General features: G+C 40.0%; 1 protein-coding gene across 2 annotated transcripts in view; it reads left to right on the top strand.

The window, feature by feature from the left end:
• PROSER3 (proline and serine rich 3) overlaps nucleotides 1-12,551 on the top strand; it is a 24,201-nt gene extending 11,650 nt beyond the window's left edge. For both annotated transcript variants that reach the window (XM_063436320.1, XM_063436319.1), the window contains exons 4-13: nucleotides 35-270; nucleotides 713-849; nucleotides 1,417-1,475; nucleotides 1,578-1,666; nucleotides 1,786-1,907; nucleotides 2,221-2,414; nucleotides 5,434-5,970; nucleotides 11,997-12,117; nucleotides 12,254-12,335; nucleotides 12,426-12,551. In XM_063436320.1, the coding sequence (XP_063292390.1) occupies nucleotides 35-270; nucleotides 713-849; nucleotides 1,417-1,475; nucleotides 1,578-1,666; nucleotides 1,786-1,907; nucleotides 2,221-2,414; nucleotides 5,434-5,970; nucleotides 11,997-12,117; nucleotides 12,254-12,335; nucleotides 12,426-12,492 (1,644 nt within the window). In that variant the 3' untranslated portion in view covers nucleotides 12,493-12,551. The remainder of the gene's footprint in view (nucleotides 1-34; nucleotides 271-712; nucleotides 850-1,416; nucleotides 1,476-1,577; nucleotides 1,667-1,785; nucleotides 1,908-2,220; nucleotides 2,415-5,433; nucleotides 5,971-11,996; nucleotides 12,118-12,253; nucleotides 12,336-12,425) is intronic.

Genomic DNA, 12,551 nt, shown 5'->3' with positions numbered 1-12,551 from the left:
CAGAATTACTAAAAGCTATTCTATATGTCTTCAGGTTCTCAGCCCAGATCGCATCCGAATGTTGCCTGCCTTTCTGTCTGACCCTCTGAGCCCTCCTGATCTGAACTTCCTTCAGGGTTCTCAGCAGTTGGTGCCAGGCCCTCCTGCATCTGACTCCTCTGAACCTTTTAATGAATCCTGGCCATCCACTGAAGGCAGCTCTTCCAAGACCCCAGAGCGAGATGGACCGTTCTCCTCAGACATGCCTCACTCTGATTCTGTGATTGCAAAGTGAATAAATAACCTTCTTTGTATCTGTATGACCATGCTTGGATATGTTATCCCGTACCCCTGCAGATCACTACATATGATGCCTAGCACTCTAACACGGTGTATCTCAATGTTATCAAATTTACAGATTATATCCCCCTGCACTCCCGAACATTTTCTGAGAATCTCTACTGATTGTGGTTTTATTTTACAGCCAAACATGGAATACTGCAATACAATTTGCAGTGCCAATGATTTTGTGAAATGTTAGGAATTTTATTAAAAGGTACATAGTTTCCTTTTTTGTTATTTTAATTGAAGTTCAAGATTTATTGGTAACTTTAGTTGTATAAGAAAGCACAAGCATAAAAGAAAACGTACACGAGTACATCATGTTGCAGCTGTGATGTGTGGCCATATTGGCAGTTTATGGAATCCTGCATTAATCTTCTCTGCATCACAGGTATATTGCAAGGTTTCGCAGTGGCCTTCCCACAAGCCGTGTGGAACGTTCTCCACCAAAGGTGGACATGAAAGAATTCTGGTGGCTTCAGACATCACCTGACAGCCCCGACACACAGAGGTGCCAAACAGAGCCAGGTGAGATTTCAAGCCTAGAGCTTCTGTACCAGACCCAGCGCGGCACGTGATAGGTGACTGTTTCGTGTGCAGACTTGAAATGAAATGGTCCATGGGTTCCCTCAGAGGTATGGGCTCGACCAAGGTTGCCTAATGGTTTCATGGTTAGAGAGCTATGTATTGTTAAAATGCTGATCAGAGTTAGGTTGAATCTAATCTGTGAGCAAACCATTCTCTTCTGTGTTATTTTTCATGGGTTGATACTGTGGGTTAATAGGTCACCAATGATTGGAACTGGCACATCATATCTAACTGAACTGGTTAATGTAGTAGCACTTCCTTCCTAATTCCAAGGACACTGGGAAGGCTTTAATGAGGATATTTTGTAGCATTAAAATCAAAGCAAAAGTCATTAAGCTAATCTTATAATTGAAGATCTAAATTCCATATACATAAAGATGGGTCCTTGCCATGCACTAGTCAGCTAGCAGACCATTATTTTCCAGAAATACCTATTCCTATACAGAATTACCTCGCAGAACAATGACACAATGTTTTATTTTCAAATGTTTTAATGTGCAAGTCTAGGTGTGAAAGCAAAATTTGGATTCTCCCTTCAAGACCTCGAGAAGACTCCTTCACTTGCGGTAACTGTGCTTGTTTAATACATGCAGGTTTTTATACCAATGTATTCCAGATATTTGGGGAGATGGAGAGGGTTTTTTTTTTTCACTTTGTCTCTAATTTAGGATGGATCACTGAGTGAGTCCAAACTCTACTCTGAGGAAACAGACATTGTGACCCTTCAGAAGAAAGCAGAGAAGCTTATATCACAGAGGTGAGGGGCTATATACTTGATCTGATCCCAGTGGGCGAGAAATCTTGCTTGGCGTGTTAGTTATGGATACCCAAATATGGTTCTGATATGTTTCCATCTTTATTTATCTTTGTGGACAGCGAATCCTCTCTCAGCAGTGTCGGTGCTGTAAGCTCTGAGGGCCTGGGATCGTCGTCATTGTCTAGCATCTCATATCCGGGGTACGATTCCTGCTATTCAAAACAGCCCATAACGCTACAAGGTAGGAACCAAAAGAACCTATAGCATGGATCTATAGACTCTGGAAACAAATAATCTCTCCAACAAAGCAGGTTTTTATTATGTACTCGGCTGTATCATTAAACGTTGACTCAATAGTGATTCTCGCTGACACCCTTATTGCATACCTGTGCATATCCTCAAGGATTCCTGGAAAAATATCCGCTCTTCCACTGACCCTCCTTACTCTTCCAGCTACTAAACTGGATTGTGTAGAACCATTGTGCATGTATTCAAAGTAAAATGTATGATATTTGACATTGGACAGCCATCTCTTCCCTCTCTCTTACCACTAGCTCCTAGTACCCCTATCCTGCACCCTCCAATGACCTTAATACAGCCAACTTTAAGAGCCCGTCCAGTTTTGGCACCAGAGGAAGACATTTTGTATCAGTGGAGGCTGCGCAGGAAGATGGAACAAGCGAGGGAAGAACTCCCAACTTATGGAAGGACACCATCCCCTTCAGTCCGCATTCTTACACCAGCCCCTGTAAGTACTAAAGCATTATTTTATTTTTGACGTAGGGTTGAGGGAAGCTCTTATTATAGTGTTTACTAACAAGACACTGTTTCATGTATATGTTAGTGAGATGCACACAGAGGATCTGAGTTAAAAACCTGATACTACGCAGTGTTCTAGAAATACATCGTCTGTTTAATAAAGGGGAATGTTACTTGTCTGACTCTGCACAACCAGATGGCAAACTAAAAGTAAGCTACGAGTTGTGTCTTTTATAACCTCTGCAGTGTCATACACACTGCCTGAGAGGGCATGTGCCCTGAGCCGCACAGAATTGTTGTTTTTTTGTTTTTCTTGTTTTTTGTTTGTTTTGAATACTCAATGTTTTTTTGGAATAAGGGAATGAGGAACGGTCAGCAGTGAGATCCATAATAAAACCATAAACAGTCAGTCTGCAAAATCTTGAAGATGCCAAAACTATACATAAAGCAGCAAAAGGAATAACTTTAAATTGTCCACGTTCAGATATTCAGAACTGAGGTATTCCCTAACCCTAATGCTGCCATTTCAAAGCGAATTGAGTCTTCCCACTAATGCAGTTTACAGTATTTTCCAGCAGACGTACATTTTTTTTTTTTTTTTATCACAAAATACATTAAAAAAAATCATTCGCATACATTACACTCAGTATAGGTATTGGTTTGAAGCAGGTTACACAAAAAAGATTCACGTTTACCACAAAGTCTTGAATCCCGAACCATTTAGCTCTGCTCCTGTCCTTCCACTTTTCTGAAATGGTTGAAAGAGGATGCCTATGACATCCCGATTCCTAAAACTGCTTGAGAAAAATCCGGGTGGACACGGGCAGGGCTTAACAGAGCCGGATTCCAAACTTGGAGGTAAAATATTTGTAAACGGTTTAACCCCTAAAGGTAAGCCAAATGTCAAGGATACCTGGGACCATAACAACTTAATTCTGATAAAGTTGTTATGGTGCCCAGAATGTTATCTTAAGGCTTTACACTGGATAAAACCTCATTCAGTAAACTTATTTTTTTTCTTTTCTTTTCCTTTTTATTTGGTTTTAAACATATAAAAAATATACATATATCTCGTATAAAAAAAAAATACATTCACATATTCCCTTATTGACAGACAACATTCAGGCTATACATCTATATAATTACATTCGTCTTTCATAAAACAAAGACAAAGTGGGATAAGGATACAGCATATACATATTACATTTTATATATATCTATTATTTTTCAGTTCATTATATACAGGAAAATTATGTAGTAAGATGACGGGTCTACTCATTCAGTTCTAGCATTTGTAAACATTTTTTTGCCAATTTCATATTTTCGTGCGTTTTCTTTGATTCTAAATAATGCTATCTCATTCTTGAGTTGTATAGCTAGTTTTTTCTCCCAGTTTTTACACTCGGTTGCCATAGAGTTTTTCCACCTTCTGGCTATTAGTATCTTTACCGCCATAAAAGCATGGCTTACTAAAAATTGTTGATGTGGAAGTAACTCGGGCCATTGAAGATGTAAAAGAGCTGTAGTTGAACGATCTATCAAGATTGTGTCCCATACGTATAGTCTTCTAAAGACCACCTCCCAAATTTTCTTAAAGGACCACTCTAGGCACCCAGACCACTTCAGCTTAATGAAGTGGTCTGGGTGCCAGGTCCAGCTAGGGTTAACCCAATTTTTTATAAACATAGCAGTTTCAGAGAAACTATGTTTATAAATGGGTTAAGCCTTCCCCCTAATCCTCTAGTGGCTGTCTCATTGACAGCCCGCAGAGGCGCTTGCGTGATTCTCACTGTGAAAATCACAGTGAGAGCACGCAAGCGTCCATAGGAAAGAATTGTAAATGCTTTCCTATGCGACCAGCTGAATGCGCGCGCAGCTCTTGCCGCGCGTGCGCATTCAGCCAACGGGGCGGAGAGGAGGAGAGCTACCCGCCCAGCGCTGGAAAAAGGTAAGTTTTACCCCTTTTCCCCTTTACAGAGCCGGGCGGGAGGGGGTCCCTGAGGGGGTGGGGGGCACCCTCAGGGCACTCTAGTGCCAGGAAAATGAGTGTTTTCCTGGCACTAGAGTGGTCCTTTAATTATTTTACAATTCCACCAAATATGGACAAAGCTACCAACTTCACTTCCACATCTCCAGCAGATATTGGACTTATTATGGTCAATTCTATTAATTCTACTTGGCACCAAGTACCAACGATAGCAGATTTTATAATGTGTCTCAAACAAAATTGTGTTGTGAATATTTTTTTTTTAACTGTATCGGCATATTTCCCCATTTTACAGAATCTATTTTTAAATTACATTCTTTTTCCCAACTCTTTAACTGTTTGGACTTTATATTTGTAGGAGCCGATCTTATCAAAGCATAGCATTTCGTCTTTTTTTTTTTTTTTTTTAAAGCTTTAATTTCCAAAGATCTGTGTCATAAGACTACTACTGATAGATTTGTTACTTACAAAATAATTTCCTTAAAAGATTTTATTCTTAGGTATCGGAAGGTCTCCAATTGAGAGAGGCCATATACTTGACACAGAGTTGAAAACTCTTTCATTTTATCTTTTATGGTTATATCCTCTAAAAACTGGATATTCCGATCCCTCCAGGAGTCTATTTTTAGCTCTGGAATAAAGACCTCCAATAACTCTCCATAAACCCATAAGTATTTCCTAAAATGTTTAATTCTTTTTTTTTTTTTATCAAAAACCATTCATTTAGTAGATGACTTAAGATTTTATTCCTAGGTGCCTCCTCAAGCTTGTGTACACACAGTTTGCTTTTCTGCTCTCCTCTTCAGAGCCGTTCTGCAAATGGATGTGATGGTCGTAATGATGCTGTAAGCAGTGGTTTAACAGTGTTTGTATTGTGTACTTGGACGTGAAATACAGAAATGGGGCACACGAGGAGAACTATTTATTTATCTGGACCCTGGATATAGCAGAGAAGTAAATATAAGCTATTGCTATTTACTAGTAATTTAACACATTGTGTTTTGTTTTTTTATTATTTTAGGTAGTTCAGTCGGCAGATCTGATTGTTTCAGATTACAGTGGACAGCCTCAAATGCCAGCACAGGGCGCCGTTGTTCCCAGCCCAACAGATAAACCTAGTAGAATACTAAACACTGGCCCATCAGGTTATCCAGTTTGCCGTCCAGCTCTCTCCATTCCTTCCAGCTGTCCTGTCGTCCCCCCTCACCTGCACCATACATGTGATATCCTTCCATGTATACAGCATCAGCAACCCTCACCCAGGACACCAGAGAGAGACTCTAGCACACAGAAACTAACGCAGCTTCCAGGCCCTGCACATTCTGCACCAGCTGTGGAAAGCCCGGAGCAGAGACCTGAACGGGAACCACAGAATGTGCCCTCAAAAAAAACAGATGACAAAAAAGATTTGAAGAGACTGTCACGACGCCATGAAAAGCGAGTAAAGTCTAAAGCACCGGGAAGCAAAAAGGCTGAAACTGGTCCGATGGAAACAGTCCCTTTAAGACAAGGGAAGGCGGCTCCTCCAGCATCACCAGTACACAGCATCATGGGACAGGTGAGACTAACTGCATCTGGTATCATAGTATCTGAAAATGGCAAAATGCTGACCATCCTTTGAGATTGCCTGTAGTTGCTCACAAGATGCATTAGCAAATCCAGCAAGCAGGGGTACCTCAGGAACTTCATACACCTTTTTAAATCGTTGGATCGAGAACCAGAGGATGGTGCTCAGAGGCTCCTAACACCATAACCACTACAGCATGCAGACCATTTAAGGACTGGGTCATTTAGAGACCTCTCCACTATACAGGCTGCTCCTAATCTAAATGTCCTGGACATTATATTCTATTATTATTCTGCCTGACTGAGAATGATGGGAGTTGATGTATGTAGTATCTCTAGTTACCCCATTAGACTGTGGGATGAACTGTTGGTGTAAAGGGAATACAAACAGAGAAAAATAAGTGCAGTGTAAAGGGAATACCTATACTAAACATACTCAACTCACAGAGCTGAGAGTGATGGAAGTAACATTCCACAGCATCTCTAGTGTCCAACAATATTTCTCCTAGATTCAGTATAGTGATGGTTCTTGGTTTCAATGGGTAGAGCACCATTACAGCACCTCTGATATTGTAAAGGGAATGTGAAGGCCTCTGTGGTTTAATGACTTCCACCTGTCCTTGGCAAACTAGCTTGGCTCTAGAAAACATTGAACTGCCCCATGGATGAAAGGAGGACTGCATCACATTGTGGTCTGGTTTATCATACATTGAAATGTGAAAGAGGAAGAGACATGTAATGAGTCATTGATAGTGTGAGAGGAAAAAAATCCGAACTCGAAGAGTATGAACTGGAATATAGGGTAGATACATAAACAAACGTTCTTGAATTAATTCAGTAAATAGTTAGATAGCATATGTACGAAATAGAATAGTCTATATAGTGCAATCAAGCCTAAATGGCTCACCTCTAAAGTATCCTAGCAATAAACAGCTACCTACTAAAAAATCTCTCTTAAATAGCGACAGACTAGAGACTTTAATTAACGAGAGTATACAGCAGGTTTGTATAGCCGAAATGAATAGCTAGGAGGCTGGTCACTGGACAAAGCTTGAATAGTTGTTAAAGTGCCGTGTGACTTGTAGTATCACTTATACAGCTATAAGCCTATGAATTCACATCCTAAGGCACAATAAACAACCATTCGGCTAACATAACAGGCTTTCTGGAACATATGACTGCTGCTAGCTTGTATATTATAACTACTCGCACCAGTAGGGGATTGGTGATATCCCCCTCAATCGCAGTGCAGCTAACTGTAAAACAAGGTCTAAATAATGGTGCAAACAGCAGTACTATTAAATCCCATTCTATACACTGTTAGAACAGACCCTTGCAAAGAGGTATGTAGTGACCACATGAGGGGTAAATAGAGAATAAGAAATTAAAGTGAAACTATGTGCAGAACCATACTTAGAATGTTGGTTACCTGCACATAGTGATAGATAGCCCTAGTAAAAAGAAATGGAGGAAAAGGAGCCCGACGCGCGTTTCGGTGCTTACTGTGGTGCACCTTCGTCAGGGGCTGACGGGAGACTGATTTCAAGTCTCCTTTTATACGCATTCATGTAACTCATTATTAAGGTTGGTCCTATCAGAAGCCGGTAAAGTAAGCGTTTTGGGCGCCAAAGATCCGAATATTCATTATGCTAATAAGTTGAGCAGCATCCACCAATCACGCTGGTTAGGCTTTGACGTCATTATTAGTACATGGTAACCCTTCGAGTGCCGTAATGTATAGTACTCTGTCCAATCTAGATGATATTGAAGTGTTTAATGTAAATGTTGCAATACAATACACTTTTGCAGATACAAATGTACGATACACAAAATTGTATCATTTCAATCAACTTGTAGAGTACATCAGACGAGTAATGTTGTACATTCTAAATGTTTTGATGAAATGGGTGACTAATTGATTGTTAGACTGGGGAAGGATACAAACTGTACAAGAGGATCAAAAACCTCTACAGGTAAATTGACCCTTGAAGTGCCATGTTCATACTTAGCATTGAGTGCCCGTCCTGTATAAGACGACATTATCGCTTTATCTCATGTGGTAATATACTTCTGTCCTGATATCCATAGTTCTTATATGGGTATCACATGTTATTTTATTTAGATCACTTAAGTACAGTGAATATTCAAATTCATGGTAACCTTTTCAGTGCCCACAAGTTTGTTATCATCAGTAAACACTTGCTTGAACTTGTGTAAAGATAGTGCAAATAAAGACTTAAAGCTATAATGGTGTCCGGAAGATCATGACTCATCTAGGTAACTGGTAAGAAGGACACATTACTTAGGGTTAGTATGAGGGACTTGGGTGAGGATACCTATATGCTCGCGTTGAGTTCTTATGACTCGCTCTTATATCGTGTATTTAGTCACGATAGCATTATCGGAGTATACATTAGTCTTAATGCTCACCTAGTGTAATATAGTGAAATACTGCTATGGATAAAAATCAAAGTGACTTAAAAATTTACACCAGGGATTGGCACTTATTTAAGTCTAAACTTTGCCTGAAAAACATCTAGTGTGTTAGTATAATAGTCGAAATGGTGCCAGAAATCTAAATTGACAATACTTAGACAGTAGGAACAACCTTAGTTACTGCTATATGTGTTTCCCAAAGAAAGATCATCAATGCTAAAAACTATGAACCTATTTACAAAGTTTACAATGGATATATTACAAAAGGTTTAGACAGCGTGCTGATAATAGGTGGGGTGGGGTCTGAGGAGTTATTATAGTAGTCCTTAAAGGATTCATAAGACAGAGTGTAAATGGAACAGACAGTGGAATATTCCTTCCAACTGAATGCGAAGATATTTACACTAGTAGATCTCAGATAAAGGATGTATATGAAAAGCCTTCATTGAGTCCTGAGGGGGAAAGTGTATTTAATGTATAGATCCAATAACTCTCCCTTTGTAGTAGTTTGGTATCGATGTCTCCCTTCCTTGGTCCCAGTTTAATTTTTTTGATCCCGTTGAAACGTAGACCCTGTGCTGAGCCTTCATGTTTCAATTTAAGATGTTGTGAAATTACTGTGTCAGTATGTCTTGAGGGATTCACTGAGTTGACCTGTTCAAGGATTCGATTTTTGAAGGGTCTAAAAGTCTTCCCTACATATTTAAGGTCGCAGCTGCAGGTAAGAAGATAGATTAGTCCAGCGGTTTGGCAGTTGAAAGTTTTTTTACAGTATGTATATTGGTATTGGTTGAATCTGAAAAGGTTTTAGATTTTCTCCGAACAAATTTACATGCCTTACAGCGGCCGCATTGAAAGGTACCAGTTGCTGGAGTTTTGAGCCATGTACTCTCGCTTGTTGGTAGTGGGAGGTGGCTCGGTACCAGCAGGTCTTTAAGGTTTCGGCCTCTTCTAGCTTTAAGTGACACATGGCATCAGGACTTCTTTGAGGTGTTGGTCTTGATAGATAAGGGGCCAGTACCTATCTAATATATGTTTGACTGGATCCCATCCTGAATCGAAGGTGCCGATGCATCTAATGATCCTTTGAGTTGTATCTTTTGCAGAATTATCCTCAAGCAGGGTATCTCTCTCAAAAGCGCTCTCTGATAGGCTGATTTGAGGCATCTGTTAGAGTAGCCTTTCATTTTGAACATTTTGATCTTAATGATTTAGCTTTGAGGTTAAATTCATCAAGAGTGGAACAATTTCTTCTTATTCGAAGGTATTGACCTATAGGAATCCCTCTTTTTAAGGAGGTGGGATGGTGACTTTCCCAGTTTAAAAAGTTATTAGTGGCCGTAGGTTTTATGAAAAGAGTAGTAGAGAGATGATGTTTGCCTTGTGTGGTCTGCAAGGTCAGATCAAGGAAGATTAATTTGTCTCCACCAAACTCATGTGTCAATTTGAGATTAAGATCATTAGTATTTAATACTCCTATGAAGTTATCAAACAGTTCTACTGAGCCAGTCCATACGATTAGCACATCATCTATATAGCGCTTCCATAGTTTGATGTATCTATGAAATCCAGTGAGTTTGGAACTGAACACAATGTTTTGTTCCCACCACCCCAGGTGGAGGTTCGCATATGAGGGGGCACAAGTAGTCCCCATAGCTGTCCCTCTCACCTGGTGGTAGTAGGTTCCTTCAAACAGGAAATAGTTGTGTGTTAAAATAAATTGCAACAATTGCAGAAGAAACTTATGATCATTGAGGGATAGGTCTCGTGTCTGAAGGAACATTCCTTATGCCTATGTTGTGGGGGATAGAGCTGTAAAGTCCCTTCACGTCAAGGCTGCATAGTTTCGCATCAGGTGGTAACGTCTTATCATTCAAAACTTTTAAGGTCTGTTTTGTATCCCTCAGGTACGAGGGGAGAGTCCTGACCAGATCACATAGAATACGTTCTACATAGATACTACAGTTTTGTGTGAGATTATTCCTGCCTGATACTATTGGTCTCCCAGATAGTATTTCTTGTTGCTTGTGTATTATGGGCTGTGAATAAAAGGTAGCTATAGTAGGTTTCTTATTGAACATAAATTTGTATTCATCCATAGTTATTGACTTAGTCTGTAGTGCCTGATCTAGGATGTTTTTCAGTTCCACTAGAAATTTGTTGGTAGGATCTGCCGGTAATTCTACGTATGTATTTTTGTCTTCTAATGTTCTATGTACCATTTGGACATAGTTGATCCTGTCTACTATTACCAGATTTCCGCCTTTGTCAGAAGGCTTGATGATGATTGACTCGTTTCTTTTAAGACTGGCTAGTGCTCTATTTTCCTGATAGCTCAAATTATTTGGATGAAAGTTGGAATGTCTATTGGCTCCTATAGCTTCTATTTCATTGCAAGTTAATTCCACGAAGAGTTCAATGTACTTGAACTCCGGGATGTATGGAGTGAATTTGCTTTTCGGTTTTAAATTGGTAAAGGGAGCTGTCTGTGTAGTGAGTGGATCATTGCTGTTCAGCAATTCCACCAGATTATCACGCAGATTCATGTCTTGGACTTCCAGACCTAGTCTGGTTGCTCGTTTGGTCTTTTGGATGCAATAGGACTTGTGAAGAGCCAATTTCCTAGCAAATAGATGAATGTCCTTTGTCCAGCCAAATTTGTCAAATTTAGGTGTGGGGACAAAGGACAGTCCTCTTTTCAATATCTGAGTTTCGGGAATAGGGAGTTGGTAGGAGGAAAGATTGATAATCTGACTTTCTTGGGTCAGTAGGCTTTTCTCCGTTGTTGGCCTCTTCTAGACCTGCTTCTTGTGTTCCTCTGGGGCCTTTCGTCTTGGTTTGCTCTTACTAAAAAATTTATTCCCCTTTTCAGAATGCTTTTGGGATTTGATTCACTTTAATTGATGATGTGAGCCCTGGAACGAGATCCCTTTTTATCTATTTTTAAACTTTTAGTTTGTATTTCACCTTGCAGTGCAATCCTTTTCTAGTTTAAATGGTCTCTCTAAGCACCAAAATCACATAATCGTATCAGTGTTTACATTTTACAATCCCCACACGTCTAGCAGCTCTCATTGGGACAGTCACTCGAGTATAATCGGTAATTTAATGTACTTTATGCCTGGTGTCTGCATGCAAAGTACGCTGATGCTGGGTCCTGGGTGTGGATTCATTCCTTCTCATAGGGAAGCATTGGCATTTCTCAGTGATTGCTGTGCATACACCACAAGATCTTAGACATGGATATCAAGCTTGATGTCACATTAGGAGTTTGTAGCAACACTGGATTACAGGTTCATTAAATTGTGTTTTGTGGGTTTTATTGTGTTGTTTTTATGTTTTTGTGTTTTACTTTTTGGTACCAGTAAAGTGACATAAGAATACATCCAATTAATTTAATTTAAAAGAAAAATCCTTTAAACTGTTCACCACATGTTCTCATAGCCCCCTCCAACACTACTGCTACCACCAGTGCAGGATTCTGAGCGTTCATCACCATAGCTGCAGGAGTGTCCTTCATTGAGCTATTTGGGGATTTCAATCATCACATGCATAGCTCATCTTTAAATGCTTCCCATCAAGGTAATCTCAGAAAGACTCTTCTCACCTCAAGCATCTCCCAGATGGAAGTCCGAATCGGTACAAAGAGCCTGTCCGCCCGAAACATTGGAAATCGCTGCTCAACTTCTAGAGGAGGCAGAAGGTACCGGTCAAAGTGAATGTTCTGTTATTACTGCTTGTTTGTTACTTGGAAGCACATTCGATGTGTGAGAACATCCTGTAAATACCAGCATAAGATAATTCGGCTGGCGCTAGTTACTCCTTGTCTCCTTTCCTAGAATCTGATGGGACGGAATTTGAGGATGACCCTTTGTTGGGTGTTTTGCGGGAACAGAGAGAAAATCTGAGAGTGAGACTACGGTAAGTAAAATCACTTACAGCCATGGCCTGTCTTGTAGCTCAGTGGCGACTTTATTAACTCTGACCAACTCTCATGTTTCTAACCTGCAGAAATGTGGATCAAGTCCTCGCTGAGATGGAGTCCAGCAGTCAGACGGAACTGTCACAGTTTGACTGATTTTCAATATATGTAACTGTAATTGTATTATGTATATTCGGAACAAATCACTTTATTTA

The sequence above is a fragment of the Pelobates fuscus genome, chromosome 11 (assembly GCF_036172605.1).
Source record: "Pelobates fuscus isolate aPelFus1 chromosome 11, aPelFus1.pri, whole genome shotgun sequence".
NCBI classification, from domain to species: Eukaryota; Metazoa; Chordata; class Amphibia; order Anura; family Pelobatidae; genus Pelobates; species Pelobates fuscus.
Note: the sequence above shows the minus strand (reverse complement) of the source record. Positions and strands in the feature narration are given on the sequence as shown.